The sequence below is a fragment of the Lissotriton helveticus genome, chromosome 7, assembly GCF_964261635.1.
Source record: "Lissotriton helveticus chromosome 7, aLisHel1.1, whole genome shotgun sequence".
NCBI lineage: Eukaryota > Metazoa > Chordata > Amphibia > Caudata > Salamandridae > Lissotriton > Lissotriton helveticus.
In genome coordinates this window covers 128,078,448-128,099,512 of record NC_136068.1, presented here as the reverse complement: position 1 = coordinate 128,099,512, position 21,065 = coordinate 128,078,448, and the positions used below count along the sequence as shown (strand labels likewise).

Sequence of the window (21,065 nt, the reverse complement as noted above, 5' to 3'; positions counted from 1 at the left end):
GCATAACAAGATCACACAAGCAATGCCCCTCTGGGTCATGGATAAATTAGGTAGGCTGGGTAAGAGCAAAGGCTTCAAACACTGGGACAATTATAGGGATATTCAGGGTCAGAAATCTCTGGATGCGGGGAAAGATGGTCCCTTTCACGCAGCTTCAGGAGCAATATGAAATGGCACAGACGGATTAGTTCCGTTACAGCCAGATCAAGAACGCACTAGAGGCAGTGATTCCCCCTGATACTACTCCACCCGAGACCTCACTGCTAGAGGATAGACTACTAACGGATCATATGACAAGAAGAGCAATCTCCATGATGTATCGGAATATTATCAACAACGTGCCTGACCCCATGCAAAGGCTTCAAGGCAAATGGCGGGAGGAGTTGGGAGACATAGATGACACTGATTGACAGGAAGCTCTTGCGTCACCCAGAGAAGTAGCAATCACATCCAAGCTGCGCCTTGTACAGCTGAAGGTACTCCACAGAATTTATTACACCAGAACCACTCTATATAAAATAGGGAGAGCTCATACCCAATTCTGTTTACAGCAATGTGGGGTGATTGGTATCTTCTTTCATACACTCTGGGATCGCCCCGCAATAATGTCATACTGGAAATAAGTCATGAACACCATCACAAGAGTTAGCGGGAAACCAGTCCCTTGGAGCCCTAACGTTGCATTTTAAATATTTGGGAAGCAACAAATCTTAACTACACAGCGCAGATGTGGGTAACACTGGTAATGATGCTGGCTAAAAGAAACATTGCCAAACATTGGGGTGGGACCGCCGCACCCACACTCGGAATGGTGCAAAGATATGGACAGGGCCATGGTGGCGGAAAAGATGGTGTATGTGCATAGACATTGTCCTAGAAAGTGGATTTAATTGTGGGGGAGGGATAAAACACTTGCAGACTTGCAGGGGGGAATATGTGCATTACCGACAGTGCCTCGTGAACCGGAACTGCCTTAATGTAAAAGACGCTGAGGTATGCGCTGATATAAATGCACGAAGCAACATATGAGAGATGTTATAATCTTGACACACGATCTGTACTTTATATGACTGTATGTATTCAATATTTGTAATGTATACAAACAACATAACTGTGCCACTTATGGTAAATAAAAAGAACTTTAAAAAAAATGGTGATGCTGCCAAGACTCCTCTATTGTTTTACGAACCTGCCTGTGCTCATCCCTTGTAAGATGTCCTGCATACTGGACGACATTCTCTGGGATTTAGCCAAGCCCCAATTGCCTACCTCCGCAGGGGGCCTCGGGCCGGAACCTTGAACATTATTACCTAGCAAGCCAACAAGGGTCAGCCTGCTGACTAGCGGGAATTAACCTGGGAGAGAAATTCCCCACACTGGGCAGAGAACAGTTTCTTCCAAAGTCATCACTGCCCGTAAACCCTCAATAGGCTCCTTTGTATAGCCTATGACTGCTATCAGAGGGTCCTGACGTGTTCGCCAGGCACACTGCCATATCCACCGGATATAACTCTGAGCAACCTTGCCGGCCTTCACGCGTCAGTGAGCAAGGAGGAGTTGGAATCCTGGCACTCAATGGGAGTGTGTCCACTGGGGCACCTGTATCAGGACCACACTTTCATCCCATTTGATGTATTGTCAGAGCAGACTATCCTCCTGGCAGGAAAGTTCCTAACACACCAACGGTTGACTGCTGAGATGGAACGCCTCTGGGGCACGGTGGCCACTGAACCACACACACAGTCCCTCGCCCAGGAGCTATTTACCCTGGGAACTGGGCAGCGCCTTGTCTCTTGGGTCGTGAGGGCCATCCCCTACAGAAGAGCAGATCCACTTGCCGGGCTGAAGGGTTAGTCGGAGCATGACTTGGAACAGCCCTTGACACCCAAGGAGTGACGGAGAGCGCTTCATTAGCCACGTAATCTCCGAAACTCATGATCCCAATACATTCATTACAACATCCTTCACCGAGCCTACCTGACCCCAACTAAGCTGCATAAAATGTATCCAGCGACATCTCTGGAGTGTCCCATATGTATGCACTCTAGCGCAGATTTATTACATATGTTCTGGAACTGCCCTAAAGTGCATCTGTAGGGAGGAGGTCTGTGCAATACTTCAAAGAACTATGGGTCGATCAGACCTGAGAAAGGCCTAGTTTTGCTTCCTTTGACTCCGCCAGAGGGCACAAGGGCGGCAACATGCTTGGTTGATCTGGCATTCGCACTGGCCAGAAGTGCAAACACAATGCGGTGGAAGGCCGCTTCGCGCCCCGGGTCGGTAGGCGGCAGTGCTACAGTTGGATACGGCGGCATTGATGGCACAGCACAGAGAGGAGCTGCGTGGCCACCTCTGATGCACCATAGCTACATCTGGGGACCACATTTTGCATGTTTTTCAGAGTGACGCCAACTCGCTGCAGACGCAGTAACGCACACCAATTTACATTCATAGTTTTTATTTTTTTTGTTGCAGTCATTATATAGCGCAAACTCGACCCAAAGGTATTGGAGTGCTTTACATGAGCACCAGTTACATTACACAAGGACACATTCATTTTTTGTAGGCACGGGGAAAGTAAGTGATTTGCCCAAAATCACCGGATGCGGAGCTGACGCAGAGACTCGAACCTGGTTTCCCAGCTCCAAAGTCGGCAGCTCTGGCTGTGAGGCCACATCCTCTTACCCAATTAGGCCAAGACCATGATACACCTGGTGGGGTAGACATGAGACAAACCACACATCAATGGAACTGTCCACAAAAAACGAAATTAGGCCGTATGTTGTTTTACTTGTTTGTTGTGTATCCCCGAAATCCCATATTCACTGTGATAATTGCCTATGATTCACTGCCTTTGCCTTAGAACTGCTGGCACTTGCTGTAGAACAAGCACTGCAGACAGCTGTTTCCTGTTTTTTTGTGTTACTGAATTTCATGCTGTATCGTATGCAAAATTCAATAAAGACTTGGGGGTAAAAAAACAAGCCCCTAGTACCTCTGCAACTGAAACTTAAAAAAGGCTGTTCTTGGAGACAGTGTAAAGCCTGTGTGGAAATAAGGAAAGAAATAGTATGGCTTGGTCAACATGATAATCCTAATCTGCTTTCAAGTTCAATTTACTGTAATAAAACACTCCTAGAGTATTGTGCATCAAAGATGCCCCTTGTAAAAACGCTGCAAACACAATAAGATAATGGACGGAGCGCTGAAACTTTTCGGACATTCACCACCAGTTACAGATCTGGGTTGAATCCATCATCGTTCTTTAGCTCACTTCCAGCTATAGGTAAATCAGACATGTGAACAGTCCAGCCCAAACTGCCAAGCCAGGTCTTCCCTGGACCAGAAACAAGCATCCTGGGACCAGTTTCAGGGTAACACCTCTCATCAGCCAAGCCAGCTTGAATCCAGTGGCAAAGTGAGCACATACCATGCCAATTTAGGGCGTACAAAGCAACCACAAGGAGATGATCGATGGAGCGCTGAAACTTTTCAGACACTCACCCCCACTCACAGATCTGGGTTGAACCCATCATCGTTCTTTAGCTCACGTCTCCAGCACACTTCAGACCCAGCCTTATTCAAATCAGTCTTGACCCTGTTCCTCACAAGAACAGTCCAGCCCGACCTGCCTAGCCAGGTCTTCCCTGGACCGAAAACAATCATCCTGGGACCCATTTTGGGATAACACCCCTCATCAGCCAGGCTAGCTTGAATCCAGGGGCAAAGTGAGCAAAATCAACACATCCAGGGACCCTTTTTGGGATAACACCCCTCATCAGCCAGGCTAGCTTGAATCCAGTGGCAAAGTGAGCAAAATCAACACATCCACTACCGTAAGGTATGTGCAAATTTGTGAGATAACCCTACGATATAGAACAAGAATGTGGGATCTGGTGTTGAGCATGGTTATCCAAAAGGGACCAGGAATAAAATGTACCCATGATTGATTTTGATGCTGGAGTGCAAAACCATTGTTGTTTCATAGCATTTTAGATTTCCTTCTCTCTAGCTACCCATTTCCCGCTTCACTTAGCCAACCATATCACAGTTCAACCAGCATGCAAAAAATCAACTTATCTACATAAAATGTGGGAGTTGGATTTATTAACATTGTAATTCTATTTGTTGATTGTTCACATGTAAAAAATAAAGAGATGCCGACTATCTCCGTGGAGGACTCTAAGGCGGAGGATACAAGTTGTTAATATCCAGTGTGGAGGACAGCTGAGGTGCCCCAAGCGCAATGTGTGTAGAATACTTAGACAAAAAGATGATGAACAAGAGGTACAGAGCTGGGGGAAGCATATTGGAAAATGGGTACAGGAAGGGGTCTCAGGCTTGAAATTCCAAGGATAGAATGATCAAAAGTTGCATATAAGGGAATGAAAGAGAGACATGTTTGCTTCATTTTCATGGTAGTTGTTGCTGCTGCAGTCTTCATTCGTCTGGCACTGACGGTGTTAAAACTGCATTTAACCAGAGATGTCCTCCCTCTGCTCCTTATTCTTGCGGACCTCAGCGGCATGTAGCTCCTGCGGAGACAGAACCATAGCTTAAGACATCAGCCAAACAAAGAGATCTCACCATTAGGGAATTTGCCATTGCCAACTCCAGCCATTATTGCAAGGAAGTAGCGTGGTACGACAGCTAAATTTATACAAGGTTCGAAGGCTGATTTACTGAAATTGGACTAGTATAAAAAATGTCCTTGATAGATTTCATACAGTGTAAACGCAGGCAAATCATAATTATCACCAAACAGTGCCGGATTAAACCCTTCATCGATCCATATGCAGCCGAAATTTCGGGATCCACCTCCAAATTATCTCCTAATACGTTTTTTATTTTACCAACCAACAACTTAATTAAACCAATTTTATTATAAAACTAAACATTAACCGTTATTGTTCTTAAAAATATTTTATTTTAATAAACTAACAAAACTTTTTTATTTTAATAAACCAACAAACTTTAAATATTCCCTTTCCTCAATTTTTTTGTGATGAAATCTTTAAGGGTATCTTGGAAGTCTACCTTATGCAACACATCATATTCAGTGGCCATAATAGCAAGTGAGTTAGGTCGTTCTTGTGGCATTGAAGATTGATGGCAATTTATAAAAGCTTGATTGTAATTTTCTTTCAAGACCAATTCAATATTGTTTTGATCGAAGTCACGGACCCCTAAAAGGAGTGGGGCCCACTGGCTGGTGCATACTTTGCCTATTTGGTAATATGGGACTGTCACCAAAGCAAAGAGTTTACCTTCCATCCCATACAGTCACCAAGAATTCCACTGGTCGCTCGTACAAGATTAGAATTAAATTCAGGCATAATAAACAGGTCTCTTCAGGTAGCAAAGCCTTAAGTCAAAAAATCAAGTTTTAAAATAAGTTAACATGAGTGCTTTTGTTTGTGGATGTTGACTGACCCTAATTGAAAACATGAACGAATTCGAAACTGATGAAATTGTAGCTATACTTTAGATTGGTTTTAAAATATTTTAATTGGTAAAAATGTTGAATGGTGTTGCAATGTTTAAAAGTTCTAAAAATAGAGGAAATATGTACTGTTTACTACTTTGTTCTTCCGCATCTGCTTTTCCACCCTGAGATATAGTCAACTTGCTTGGAACAGTAATGACCTGGTTTAGAATTTGGCTGATGGTATCCTTTGTCACAAAGGTGACGGATATCCCATCCGCCATATTGTAAGTGACATAGGATGTAATGTGCTTGTAATACGGCAGGCCGTACATCCGTCATGTCTGTGATGGAGTATCCCATCTGCCAAACTCTAAATCAGGGGCTCAGTCGCTAATAGCATTTCAGAGAGCAGGGAGTAGCAATGGGGAAGTGGAATGAGAGCAAAACTTGCAGATCAGTTGTAATTAGAAGGTGAAAGTTGTGTAACTAGTGTCCTGTTCTACAGCTTCATCATAATCCCTACTTAAAGGATCACTTTCAACTTGTTAATGCGAAGAATTAGTTAGTAGCTTTAAAAAAAGAAACAGGCTAGATGAGTATCATGTAACCATCTCTTATAAATTGATTGTCAATCTCCTACTCTACTTGTCCTTTCTCATTATTGTATGTACAATTGGAATATAAAAAGTGCACCAAATCTTCACCGTGTGCTTTTTTCTGATATGGGGTCCTAGCACAGCAAAAGGCCAAGAGGTTGGACTTTGTTGGTACTGTACCAACAGCTCCAGATGTCTTAGGGCTGATGCAGGACAACTGGTCCACCCAGTCAACATTGAGAGATTTGATTTTGAGAGCCTCAGCAGCAACATGCTCAACTTTGGGGCACGTTTTGCTACCAATATGTATTTATTTGGTAATGGGTTTTTGATATAAAGCTACTCTTACCCAAGATGAGTGCTAGTGCACTTTACATACGACACACTAAAGTTAAACATTATTCTGAAGTTATCTTTACATACATCATGGGGAAATTTATAATACTAATAACTTCTAAAACATTCTCAGGTAGGAAAAATAAAAGAATGAAAAGAAATGTAGCCAAATGCTGTTGCAACATGCAAGGTAAATATCAACACAAAAAAATTAAAGAAAAGAGAATGAAGGGCAGAGAAATAGGAATTCCGAAGGAGAAAATTGATGTGAAATTTTGTTGATGTCAATGGGATTCACTGCGAGGCATATGTCTCAGCATTCGTCAAAGAATTCCACGTTGACGGTGCAGGATGAGGCACCTCATCGCACAAAAGAACTACAAAGACTCAAGGGCTTCCGCTCCATAGTCCAATTCTTCCAATTACCACTTAACGCCAATAGACAGTCACTACACCTGAGGATCCTTAAGCCAAGGGGTGTCTCATGCCAGGAGGATGGACAAACGTCCATAAGAATAGCTGCTCTCCACTTTATGGTAAAACAACTCCAGCTTCAGGGTGCACCCAAGATAAAATCGAAAGTCAAAAGAATAAAGGGATTGGGTCCTTTAGTTACTAGTAGAAGCATGTTTAGAGACAATAAGTTTGACTTTCGTATAAGTGATAGAACTTCTTCACTGATTGATGACTGTTTTTGTGTGTGTGGTTCTGGTGGCCATGCAGGAAGCCTCCGTATAGGTCTTGTCCCACTTGTGGAAGCCATCAAGATCAGGTATATCCTACAGTTGAGGGGGGACACCCTTGAAACCACTACCCTAAACCTCAAACTCCCTACCGTTCTTGATGCTGTGGGTGTCTCAGGGCATCGTCTTAATGCATCTGCACCTGCAACCGGATGTACTTTATTTTCCTTTGGGTTTGAACTCTACATCGCAGACGCCCTGCAGAGCCCCAACCATAACAACAGGGTTTACCTTCGATGCTGCGTTACCTTTCAAGTCTCATATCAACAAACATAGGCTACATGTTTCGGCCTTTTGAATATCTTGAGAAAGACCACCTCTTTTGTGCCCAGCTCGCTTCTAAGAAGTTTGGTGCAAGCCCTCATGACCAGCTGTTTGGATTATTGCAACACCATTTTTCTGGACCTTCCTGCCTATTTGTTACAGCAGCTGCAATTTATACAGAACGCTGGGGCAAGGCTGAACCAAGGTTTACTGGGATCAGCCAGGACGGCTCATCATCTCTCTGAGTTGCATTGGCTTCCTGAGTCCAAACGCTGCACTTTTAAGGCTTTCTGTTAATGCCATGAAGCAGTTCACAGGGTAGGTCCATACAACAACGTAACAAGTCTATTGACCTACCGTCCTCCCTCATCCATGCCCAACTTTCCTGCTCAGTTTGGGGACCTCATCGCCCAGCTCTCCATTAACAATTCTAACATACTGGTCTTAGGCGATTTTAATTACTGGCCTTTGGACCCTCACGAATCTCCCAGTTCATTAGCCTTTACGGACCTCATGTCAGGTCTGAATTGCACTCAGCATATCTATTCGCCTACGCACTCAAAAGGACATATCCTAGATCAGGTGTGGTCATCTGGCTTGGACATTTCAGCTCCCCTCATCCTGCCATGCCTATGGTCAGACCATTTTTTAATTACATTTACGCTAGGGATTCCCTGCCCCACCATTAAGCCTCAAGAGACGAACTTCCTGGCCCGCAATTGGAATAGGTCAGACCTAAATACTTTTCATTCTATTCTTAGCTCCTCTGCTCCTTCTACCCCCGACCCACTTGCCTCTATTGACACCCAGTCACTAAACCTCACTCGTTGGCTCACCTCCGCCGCTGATGCAGTAGCTCCGCTAAAATTAGTCAGAGCCAGACGCGGCCACGATGCTCAAAGGTGGTTCACCGAGGACCTGAGAGCCCTTAAATTAGGCCTCCGCCAAGCAGAACGACGTTGGCGTCGAGGTTACTCCCCTGAGAATAAGGAGGCATTCTCCTCTTCACTGAAAAAGTATAAAATCGCTATAGCTCTTGCTAAATCCACTTATTTTTCCACTAAAATCATGGACTCTACAAATAAGTCGAAGGACATATTTGCCATTGTGGAAGAACTATCTAACCCAGCCAGACTTACATTAGGGCCACTTCCCTCTCAAATCCTGTGCGATTCCTTGAATGCTTTCTTTATTGAAAAAATAGCAAAAATTAAATCTAGTATTGCTGCTCAAACCTTACCTGCTCACTCCCCAACCTCTGAGCCCTCTAAATACTCCAACTCTCACACTCTTACTGCTATTCCCCCCATCGTGATGGCTACTTTTCTTTCGCTCCTGCACAAAATTTCTTCTGGCTCTCCTCGTGATTGCTGTCCTCCCTCGGTTCTTCGAGCAGCTTTCATCTCCTGTCCTGAGCCCCCCCTGGCCCTCATAAATAGCTCTTTGGTCACTGGGGCTGTCCCCTGCTCTTTCAAACAAGCCGAGGTGGTTGCCATTTTAAAAAAACCTTCAGCAGACCCCTCCATTCTGAGCAACTACCGCCCTATATCCCTTCTCCCCTTCCTTAGCAAAGTTCTGGAATCGCACGTGACCCACACACTCAGTTCCTTCATTGAGGACTCGTGTGTCTTAGATTCTAAGCAGGCAGGGTTTAGACCTGCGCATTCAACGGAGGCTGTCATTCTCTCCGTGATGGATGAATTGCGCAGAGGGGCTGATGTTAACACCCGACAAGCCCTGGTCCTTCTGGACTTATCGGCCGCCTTCGACACGGTCGACCATGGGACCCTGGTCGACCGTGTCGAGGAGGCCGGCATCCGAGGGACCGCCCTTGACTGGGTTCAGTCCTTTTTGACGGGACGACAACAAGCTGTCAGGCTGTCTCAGTTCTCTGCCACTCAGGTTGAGCTGTCCTGTGGTGTTCCTCAGGGCTCTTCATTATCCCCTCTTCTTTTTAATTTGTATTTGGCCCCGTTACTCCGTGCTCTCCGCGGGTTGAACGTTATCGCGTTCAACTACGCGGATGATATCCAATTGATTTTTGATATTGATTCTTCTGAGGATTCCATCTCTATTTTTCAAAATACACTCTGCTTCATCAGTGACTGGATGAGCTTAAATCACCTGAAGCTCAACCCCAACAAGACTGAACTAATTCTTGTCGGGGGAGCTTCCAACCCATGGCAACCTTCCATCTGGCCTGCCAGTCTTGGAAGCCCTCCCTCTCCTGTCCACTCTGCCAAAAGTCTGGGTGTCATTATCAGCAATGATCTTTCAATGACTCCCCAGATCAGTGCAGTGGTGTCCGCCAGCCACTTCCAACTCAGGAAACTCCGGAAAATATCTCGCCTTCTTACCACCGAAGCGCTCACGTTAGCACTCCTGGCGTTAGTGATCAGTCGACTCGACTATGCCAACGCGCTATACGTCGGTATTCCTGAGTACCAACAGAGAAGACTCCAGCTGATACAAAATCAGGCTGCTCGCCTGATTTTTCACCAGCCTAGAGATCAGCACGTCCGTCCACTCTTAAAGAGTCTTCATTGGCTGCCGGTTTCCGCCCGCTGCCAATTCAAGTTAGGCTGCACCATTTATAAGTCTCTCTCTGGTTTAGGTCCCTCTTTTATCTCCTCTCTTCTTCACTCTTACACTCCGTCCCGTACCTTACGCTCATCCCAAATGGCCCTGCTATCCGTCCCTAGGTTCAAGAGGAAAAAACACGGGGGCCTGAGGTTTTCTCTTTTGGCCCCATCCTTCTGGAACTCCCTTCCTCTCTCCCTCAGACTGGCACCTTCATATTCTGGCTTTAGATCACTTCTTAAAACCTTCCTTTTTACTATTTCGTATCCTTAGATTCTGTTTCCTCTTTATTTTTCACCACGCCCCAGCACAGCGCCAAGAAACCTAATGGTGTTAGCCGCGCTCTATAAATTTTTTTCAAATCAAAATCAAATCTATTTACTAAGTGCTGCCTGACTAGGCATTTCTGTTCCTCAGCAGCCCTGCTGGTCAATTTACCGAGAATTCATGTAAAGTGAACAGGGCAGCGCATTCTCAGTTGTCACTGCTCCAACCTGAATACTCTTTTGTTTACTATTTTTTGCAGAGTCCAACCATCTGCATTTGCACAAGGCTTGAAAATTTATCTATTTCAACTGTATTCTTTTCTCCACTGTTTTCTAGTATAGCGCCAGGACACCAAAAGTAACCACACACTCTATGAAATTGAAAACTAAATTGAACTAATCTAACCTTAGAAGAGTGCTGCAGTAGAGCAATGTCTGCAGTGAATGAGCAAGGCAGACAGGGAAAGGCAAGGGTGTCAGACTGGCATCTGAAACAGAAGAAGGACGAGCACCATGCTGCCACAAACAGCACGTGCAAAACACACATGATGGACGGAATGTTGCACAATTGCAAAACATTCACCCCCAGTCACAGATCTGGGTTATTTTGCTCACCAAGCCATCCAGTTCAGACATGGCCATATGCAAATCAGTCTTGGCCCTGTGCCTCGTGGGAACAGTCCAGCCCGAACTGCCAAGTCATGTCTTCCCTGGACTGGAATCAAGCATCCTAGGACCGGTTTCTGGCTATCAGCCGTCTTCAGCCAGGGGGTGAATGTTTTGCCATTGTGCAACATTCCGTCCATCATCTTGTGTGTTTTGCTGTTCACAAACAGCACGTGCCCATCGCGGAAAAGGAGATTTGCGAAACAATTGTCAATAGGAACACACAGCTTGGTCATTTCAGGTATGTTTTCCATGAACTACAATTCATATTAAATGTTTGTTGTGTTTGATTGATATATACAGCATGGCAAGTGCTTTACAAAACAGTATGAATTATACTAATGTTATTGAGGGCGAGAGTTACGTAAAATCCTCTGCATTGTCTTACAGCAACTACCTTTAGTTGGATTGTCACTGATGGAATTTGCATTGTAATAATCACCGTCATGCGGTAGAAAAATGGAAGTAATTACATCAGCGCTTTTCTCACCAGGGGTTGATGTAATGCATCCACCAGGAATCCAAAAATCTAGAATTCAGGTCGATAACAGTAAAGGTCATGTCTGCTTAGCAAGAGGACACTTCAGAGAGATTGAAACCTGCTCCTGTCTACACATCCCAGAAAGGTCTAGAAATGGCCCTGACTCCCGCTGGCCTGCCCAAGACCCCCACTTATTTGTCTGCCCTTCAGTTCGCACCCACCTCAGCGATCTCATCTACTGCTCAAACTCTTGTTGACAAAGGAGTTTCTTTGTCTTTGGGAACTTTGAACTACCGCACCTTGACCTAGTAGATGGCTTAGGATTTCATTGGTCTCACTGGTCAAAACAGCAAACACAGAACAGCCTTTCTTCTGTGTTAAAATCCGAAACGTAGCCATTTTGCTGTGGTGACAGCCCTGTCAGCCATGCGCCTGATGACTGTCTTGAGAGATCTTTTAACCAATTGCCTGCGCATTTGGGACAGCCATGTTCTAGCAATGGCCAAGTTGGGTGTGGTGAGCTCACCAGCCTCACATGAGGCACTCTGTGTTTATCTACACTAAGATGGCATAATCAGTCACACAGCACAATCCTCTTGTAAGGGTGTGGGCACTGGATCTGGTGACATCTGCAGTGGTGGTGAGAGCTTTGCTGAAACTTCTGCAGAGATAGACCTACCCAGCGGCACAGACTCTATCTCATTTTTGGTTTGCTTGTGCTTATGATTGTTTTAGCTCTGCAGTTTGGTGAGGGGAGACTCCATGGAAGGGCGAATGCACGTGGCAGCACAAATTAAAGTTGTCGGCAATTTGTGCCCAAGGCAGAATAGCTCACGATGAGCAATGTGGCACATGATGGGTAAGGGAGGGTATACTGTGGAGGTACTGACCAGCTACCTCAGTGGTCCGGCACCTGAGAACCTGAGTTATGGGATAGCTGTGTCCCAGATACCAACTCCTTCCCCACCGATCACAATATATTAACATGGGTGATACTCCTGTGAGCTGATTCAAATGTGAAAGACATTTCAATAACTCTTGAAGGTTGCTGACGCATAACAGCAGAAAGCTGACCCAAATCCCTCTTTGTTAATAGTTCAAGGTATGAGGTCTTAAGCTAAGCCATACCTCAAAAAAGTGTCCAAAAAGGTGTTAAACCCCATCCTGAACCCTCACATCAGAATTAAGTGGATGCAAAAGAAATTTAGAATGTTGCCATCAAACCAAATCTATCCACAATTACAGCAAGAGCTTCTTGGTGAAATTGTGGATAGATATGGTATGTTTCAGATGTCCCGGTATGCATATTTTTACATATCCGTTGTAAAGTGAGCTATCGTTTTTAAGGTTGGTTTTGAACAATCGGCTCTATGAACACAACTTATTGTTCAGTTACCAAGTTTAAATAATATTTCTGGCCAAATGACCTTTCCATACACTGTCACACCTAGCTAGCATATACCTCTTAAAATAATATAAAACCCCACTAAAAACGAAGTAAAATAATTTGCAACAACATCTGTACCTATTTCATACCAAAATCATTCAATGTCTTAAAAGCTGTCTGATAATATCAAAATATATGCAAAAACAAATGAAGCTTTAAAATATTCCTGACATACATAAAAATAAGGCACTGATATGCTTCCATTCTATTATTGGGCCACATATATTTTTTTACTAGTTCATTAAATCACTTATCCTACATACTTTGCACTAAAGTAATGTGTGCATAAAGCAAGATTAATTTAAAGAAGTTCTAATATTTCAAAGTCCCCTTCATTGTAAAGCAACCTTGAAAACTGTGAATTGTAACCATTGACCCTATGTTAAGGCTACTTAATTGACATCTGGCCACCATATGTCTTTTGCCTTTCAAGGTACTCTAGTTTGCGATGTTTTCATAACTTGGTAAATCAAGTTGATCAACAGAAAATGCACAGCCATTTTTGGATCACCAATACGTTTTATCCCTAGATTATCCCAAGATTGGTGTCAATTTCCTTTGCCAGATATTCTCAAGAAGAGGGCAAAGAAGCATAAAATCATGAAGGTACTTCTTACAGGAAAAATCACACATACAGCCACAATAGGCCATTAACCTTTTTAAGAAATATCAGGCTAACAGAGGACAATTTGCTATATCTAGAGCAAAAGGGTAACATTTTTGTGAATTGAAAAAAAATCGACTAAATAGGAATGTTTTTTATTTATTTGACCAATTTATAAAATGCCCCTCCAATTAACTATATTAATTCTTTCCTATTTTTGGATGCCTTCCTTCATCTCGAGAGGCTTCTGATTGTACAAAGGTTGGTGAACAGTGTAAAAGAGACAAACTCCCCAACTTCTCAACTGTTTTTTGAAGCGGATTTCTTGAGTCCACCAACAAAAATAATCTCGCATATTCCGTCGAAGCCCTGTCGACTGGGAGATTGAAAGGATTTTGCTGTCTTCACGACATAGCTTAATGGACAATTTTTTACTCTTGTTCTTATTGAATTAAATGCTGCATCTGATTTGCAGCTGGGTTAAGAAGTAGAAACTGTGAAGAAGTAGAAACTGGCTCTAGAACATGTCATTACCAATGTATGAGCCACATACCATACAGCTTCCTAAAATAGCCTATACTGCAGCAAAACAAGCATTGGCAAAGCCAATAGGTCTGGTGTTGGTAGCCATTCTTTTGGCTTTGTCAATACTTGTTTTGTTTCATCATGGTTTTTACAAAATTATTGTTGGAGAAGCTGATTGGGCCTCATCAATCTAAAAAAAAAAACATTGGCTAGGAAATTATGGGACAGATGTAGGTAAAATCAAATTTGTGAATCCTTAACAACAAATTTTACCGATTCGCTATTAAGGACTCACAAAATTGAATGTAGGTAGGAATCCTTAATATTCCTTAAAAACGAATCGCAAATTGAGATTCGCTAATAAGGAATACCTACCCATTCATTCCTATGACTAGGAGGCCCATAGGAATGAATTGGAAGATATTCTCCATTTGCGATTTGCTATTAGTGAATCGCAAATAGCGGGCGCTATTTCAAGGGTGCCAGGGTGTCAAAAGGACACCCTGTTGCACCCCTGAAATGTGCATGTGTGCACATGTGGCGCACATACATGCCCTAAGGGCATGAAAGGGTGCCACATGGCACTTTACAAAAGGAAGCAAGTGCTTTTTTAATGGAAATCCCTAATTACCACCAACTTGAAGTTGGTGGTAATTAGCGATTCCTTAAGGCTAAAGTGCACTTTCTATTGTGCTACTTACATTGCATTTAAGGAATCGCAATTCCTAAAATGCAAGAGCAAAATAAGGAATCGCAATTTTGCGATTCCTTATTTTGCTAGTAGGTTTAAACTCACCTACATTGTTTGCAGCCAAATAGCGATCGCAAATGCTGAAATTCTGTGAATTTCAACGTTAGCGCTCGCTAGTTGGCCACCTACATCTGGCCCAAAATGTTTTTGGTTTCAAAAAGCACACATTGACATAGTTAGTCCCTGGCACCTTAGGGAACTACTTTTAGCTGTAGATGTGCTCCTTGTGAAAAGCCGTCACTCACAGTGAAGGTATCCAGTGGCTGAAATGGGCTGGTCTATTAGCCCTTGCTGAATGGTGTAGTGGATGGAAGAAAAATGTGAATGACACAATAACAGACCAATCGATGAAAAGGGCTGGCTGAGGGTCCCTAGAAGTAAATTTATCATACATATCTTTTTATTAAAATCAAAAGGTCTTGGGTAGCACCAACCCTAATTACCTGTGAAAAAAGACTACTTCATTTCACAAAACTCACTAAGTAGTGAGCTACATATTTGGCCTCTATTGTCACCTCCTCTGATATGCACTTTTCAAGACCAATTGTTTTAGACTGATTTCGCGCGGTACAGGAATACACCTACTTTTTCCATTTGATTATTCCATTGGCAAAAAACATTACATCTCCCTTTTTTCAAGTGCCAGCTAAAGGTCAAGGGGATCAATTTAGAAACATATAATATTACATTGATGAGCTAAGTTTGAGAATCTGTTTGTGTTATGGTATTTACTAAAGAGTCAACAGGGTGTAACCGTACGGGCACCTGAAAGACATGCCCTGTAGGGAACTCCTGTGATGATTTCTATTAAAGACTTTCCAGATGAATAGAGCACCATCGTGGTTTCCAGAACAGAAGAGTTCTCCTAGGGATAGTTCCGCCTGGCACAGTTCTGTCATGCAAAATGTTCTTCACCGAATAATATGCTTGACACTCCATCCTTGCAGAAACAAGATTTTGACAAGACCCCTCAGAAATTAAAGATTACATAATTACCTAAGGCATCTCAATAGAAATATTGGCTGAGAAGGGGTCTATAAAAGGAAGCGAAGCTCAAATGGACTGTTTTGTGTTCAGAAATAGTCCCACCTCTGTGGACCATTTATGTAACAAACAAGAGTTTAAATATATGTATCCTTTCTTTTTTCCTCTGTGTCAGCCTATGTTTGAAGAACATCATGATAACAAGCTGTGACGGGGTGAGGCTGCCAGTAGAGGAACAACACAGTGACTGGTGGGACTCCACTCCCCTGTTACCCCATACCTTTGCTTCTCAACAGCCGCCTGAACCCTCGTGGACCGAGGAGCGAGAAGCATGCTGGCCAAGTGAGATGGAGGACAGCGATCCCTTTAATTTCCCGACTTGGGAAGACGTAGCCCCGCCCCGCAACACGCTCGAAGGAACTTCAAAAGACTGCCCGGCCCCGGAAACAGCGGACGGCGTTTCCCAGAGGGAGACAGGAGCAGCGAGATCGGCGAACAGAGAAGACGGAAGAGAAGGAGAGCGTAGACAAGAGTCCGGGAGCGGAGACATCGACCCGAAGCCAGGAGGCCACCGGATCCACGAGTCGCCCCACCACGCACCCACGGGAGGGGCGTGGCTCCAACAGGTACGGGGCTGCGTAGCGGGTTAGGTAGGAAACCGGGTCCACCCCCCGGACTGACTAGCGCCTTGTGTAAATACTCCCCACCACCATCCCTTTCCTTCCCTTCACGAGCACCTCCCTCACTGCGTGCATAGAAAACACAGCTGCACGGGTTTCCTTCACCCCCGGTCCCTCTGAACCTTGTTGTCTCGTATTGCCGTCTGACACGGTTTCTCTCTCTCTCCTTTTTACACGCTTTGGAGTCGGAGAGGAACTGCGACGGAACCCGCCCCGTGGTCTAGTGTGAAGCAAGCTGGATTCACAGAGGAAGCCACCCTTCGACCCTGCAGCGTTCGCGAGAGAAAGGATCACGAGTCGGCAAAGACGCTGCTATATAAAAATAAAGCCCTCTTTGAAGCCTCTAATTAAAGACTCCACCTCTCTCTTGGCATCCTCCCCTGTGAGCATCCCAATAGAACCTGATATACCCACAGGCAGCCCCCCTGCCCTGGGACACAAGCCTTAGAAACTCACCAAAAATCTATAATCCTTCCACATTAAACTAGTGTTGGCTAGATCCTGATCGAAGAGTAAGAAATAAGTATCAATAAAGCAGATCCATTGGGAAAGTACTCTCAAGACGCTTGGTAATTTCTTTGGAAGTGCTCCCATCTCATTAGTTATTTGACTTGTGTTCCTAATTGTGGGGAATTTGAGTAGCAGCACCTCCTACTCTGATGAGCACCAGGAGAACTGGCACATAAACGTCTGTCATACGTGTATAACCGTGGACACCAATTCATTCCACCATAGCTATTCAGTTTGGTCAGAAGTGACAAGACTTTCCCTGTGAAAAACTAGTTCCCATGATTCTTAAAACTATCAGATCACATTACAGAGTATTTAATGCATCAGTGGGATGAGATAAGAAGTTTTGGGGCAGGTTATGATAGGAAAGTGGGAAACAATAGGAAGGTATATCTTGCCTTGTCGCGAAGTCGTTCCCTCAGGGCTGCAATGTGGGCTTCGCGGATCTCCTTGCTGAGCTCCATCTTGTAGTTCAGCTTCTCCTCAGCCATCCGGCTGAAGTTGTTGTTGTCTTCTATGGCCTTGTGGAGCACCTCCCTCTCATGCTCGCGTTTCTCAGCCAGCTGCCTCAGCACCTGGGCCTCCTGGCTCTGAAACCATAATACGGGTTAGAGGTTAGATTAAACATGTGAAATTGCATAGGTTCTGTATTCAGAATTCACAATTATTTGTCTAACACAGAGGAAACTATTTGTCATGTTGCTGTTTATTTAGCCCTGAAGTCCTTTTTTCATCAGGGTAAGAGGATGATTTGTTATACAGAAAACTACATCAGGATGTGGTGCCCTTTTGATGACTATATGGGAAGTGCCAGAAATGTTTGCATTTGTATCGTCGATCGACAAGAAACCCAAGTTGTGTATAACTTTAATACGTGGATCACCAGTGGAGAAGGAAACCCTGAACTTCAATGCCAAGTGGAAGCTATCACACAGAGAAAAGAGGGATTTAGGACTAGACATGCTTCCCATCTATGCCCTTCTATACAATTGTGAGGGGAGCTTTTCTGTTGCAAAACCTTCAACTGCTTATTCAAAAAGGGGTTTCTGTTTGTCCACACATGTGCAAGTCCCTCTAGTTAAGAAATTACCATTTCATTAGACTATGTGGTATTGGGTGGTCTGTTCCACTTTGATAATTTTGGTAAGGCACCACTGAGAAGATCTGTTTTCTTGGAACTTCCACAAACAGTCTTTGGCGTATTCTGGTGTTGATCAGGTGTCTATAGCTATTTCCCTCAAGAAGGGTAAAAGACTGTTCTAGATTTCTTACAGCAGAGGTTGAGTTTAGCTCTCTCCAGGGTATAGGTATGCCTATCTTAGTATCCTAAGACCTGTAAGGGTACCTCTATGTGTATCTTGGAACTTGTGTCTCTTGGGCTGATTGAGAATGCTGTGTGTAACCCAAATAAGTTTAGTTTTCTACTTTCACCTAGGCAGTGTGTGGTATCAGTACACTTTCTTGTGCCAGGCCATACCCAGCAAGAGTATTTTTCTATGGACCATCATTAAAACAAGTGAAATAGGGTGTGAAAAAAGAAATGATTACTGCTCAAAACCACTGGTAACTATGTATCACTTTTCTAGTGTATCTTCATCTGTATTTTTATTTGTACAATAACCTCCAAGGCTCAGCTTTGACATCTGAGAGCCCCTGATACAGCCACTGACTTTAAGCAGGAATTTGATCCAACTCAAATTTTCATAGTACGTACTTAAACTATTTTTGCTGTGCCCCTCAAGGATACAGATACTCTAGCATCCCCATGTTTTAAAAAATATCTAAAATCTCAGTCGGAATTTATCACATAAAATCTCAGTCGAAATTTGAACACTTTTTTTTGTCCTGGGTGTTCAGTTTTTATTTTAAAAAGTAGGAGAGGTCTCACATGTTACTCACAGTATTTCTTTGTGCTCAACCACACAGACATCCGCCCCTTTCTTGGCCTGTACGATTTAAACCAAGTTCAACAAGCGAATTACTTTCTCATGGACATCCGGTTCCAAGTTCTTATGGTATTGCCGCAAAGGCATTGGGGGGGGGTCTTCAATGTGGATATTTTTTTCCCCATCAAGAATATGTCACCACAATATCTAACATTTTCCATAGTAAGTCTACAAGTGTTCCAAAGAGTGTTCTCTTTAGTGGTCTCTTATGTTCATCTGCAGGGTGTATATCTTTACCAATATTTGTAGCTCTATTGAAGGCACTGTCTCCGCCTTACACCATTTATGACTGTAGTGCAACACTCTTCACAATGTGGTATGTTTCATTAGCCAACAGAAATCCTCCTATCTGCTTGCCAGAGAGTGTCATTTATAGGAGCTGCTCTAGACAACTTTATCAGAATAGCCTGTCCTGCCTCACTTACTATAGAGGTCCTCAAGCAAACAATCCATGGGTTCAGTACAAGACAACGCACCTTCCACTGGTGCTTTGAGAGCGCTTCGGCTCACTGCAACTAATATCCAGAGATTTCCTTTGGCACGTCAGAAGATGAGAGCTCTCCAAAACTATCTGGACCATCACTGGCTTCAAACAAGGGAAACTAAGGCAATGACAAATCATTGTGTCCAAAACAAGCTCCATGACATTTTCTTGGGAGACGTGAGAGATCAACCTGTAAAAGGCATTCCTTTTTTAAAGAACCTGATCACCTGAGTATATTGACAACCAACATCTTTCAGTATGGTTAGTTCCTTTAAAATGATAGGGACTGATTCACAGATACCTTTATGAGTGCAAGTAGTACTAATGGAGAACTCTTTTCTGTACTCTTACAAACCTTTGTGAATCAGGCCCAAAACATCCAACTCCCTATTGATACAAGTTCAAAGAGGGCTCAGGTCTTTCTGTTTGCACCTCTCTATATGTATATTCCTAGAATATTCCTATTTTAGGTGTTTGGGGCGGATTCACAAAGGCATGTAAGTGTCCGTAAAGAGGTATTACAGGAGTACCACTTTACATGCTCTGCAGTGCTGTTATGATTAGACCCCATAGCATGTCTGAACCTTGTCACACTCTCTTGAGGTTGCACACTCAAGCAGCACTTTATTTTGTTTACATGCTGGCTTCCACCTCCACTCCCTCATTTGTTCCTGTGTTGCTCATGGTTACATATCACATCACTACCAGTAGTGCCATCTTAAACATTGCAACCTGGTTACCTTCCTCCTCTCTTCGGCAGCCTCCAGCCTCTTCTGCACCTCCCCCAGAGACACATCCTTCTTCCTGGGGGGAGATGCAAGTGGGGGGCTCTCAGGAGAGAGATCTGAGGGGGATTTCAAGATTACTTCGAAACTCTGCCCTGATGCCCGCTTGCCAAGCTCCTTCACCTCCATATCTGTTTGAAAGAGAACATGGTTACTTCTGTCTGACATGACACACATGTGCCAGATTCTCTTGATGCAGCTAAAATCCCTTTTTAACAATGTGTCTATTAACATTTTTTTTAACCATTATATCATACTTTTCTTATATATATGTGACTTTTTATATTTTCACCTAACTATTTCAGGTAATGATCTTCTTGTGCATGCACAGTTTTTTGTATTTGGTCAATAGTAATATATTATGCCAACTTCTCTAGTTTCACCCCTCATCTCCTTAGTTCTTTATGCTTTAGTCTGAGTCTCTAGTACTCAGTTCACAAGTGCCTTATGATCCTTTCTCAAGGTAGCATGTCTCCTGGAGTATTGTCTGAAGTCCATATCTATATTTTCCCCTGTGAGTTATGTCATTGGACCTTTGCAGTATGATTGTCCCTTCATGTGTGATTCTGTGCCGTGGCATTCATATCTGTCTCCTATTCCTCGTTTCTGTTGACTGCAGCGGTAGGAAGTCTCCTTTGGCGGGCACTGTATCAACAATGCATCCCATGCCTATACGGGGTCTGTGATTCTTAGATTCTTACTTGTGCTTCTGATTGTCTTGACCCCTGCCTCAACCCATTTCTCTGTTTTCACTTTGCACTTGTTACCGTGAAGGGCCTAGGCAATTTAAAGTCCCTTGAGTTCTGGCGCTTTGCTAGGATTAGTTACAAGTCTATGTATTGACACTTAATGTTTGTTTTTTTGTTGTCTTGGCATGGCTCCTAATAAAGGGGTTGTTTCAATTCCTTCTGTCTGTTAGCTCATTTAGTGTGGTAGTTACGTTTGTCCAGGACTCTGCCAGTTTATTATATGACCATACCAAATGGAGG

General features: G+C 43.6%; 1 protein-coding gene across 1 annotated transcript in view; it reads right to left on the bottom strand.

Annotated features, from left to right (window-relative positions):
• Positions 1–4,087: 4,087 nt before the first annotated feature.
• Positions 4,088–21,065, bottom strand: part of STMN3 (stathmin 3) — a 116,253-nt gene continuing 99,275 nt past the window's right edge. The window contains exons 3-5 of the mRNA XM_078650436.1: positions 20,032–20,207; positions 17,260–17,451; positions 4,088–4,535 (exon numbers count right to left, since the gene is read on the bottom strand). Of these exons, the coding sequence (XP_078506562.1) occupies positions 4,476–4,535; positions 17,260–17,451; positions 20,032–20,207 (428 nt within the window). The 3' untranslated portion in view covers positions 4,088–4,475. The remainder of the gene's footprint in view (positions 4,536–17,259; positions 17,452–20,031; positions 20,208–21,065) is intronic.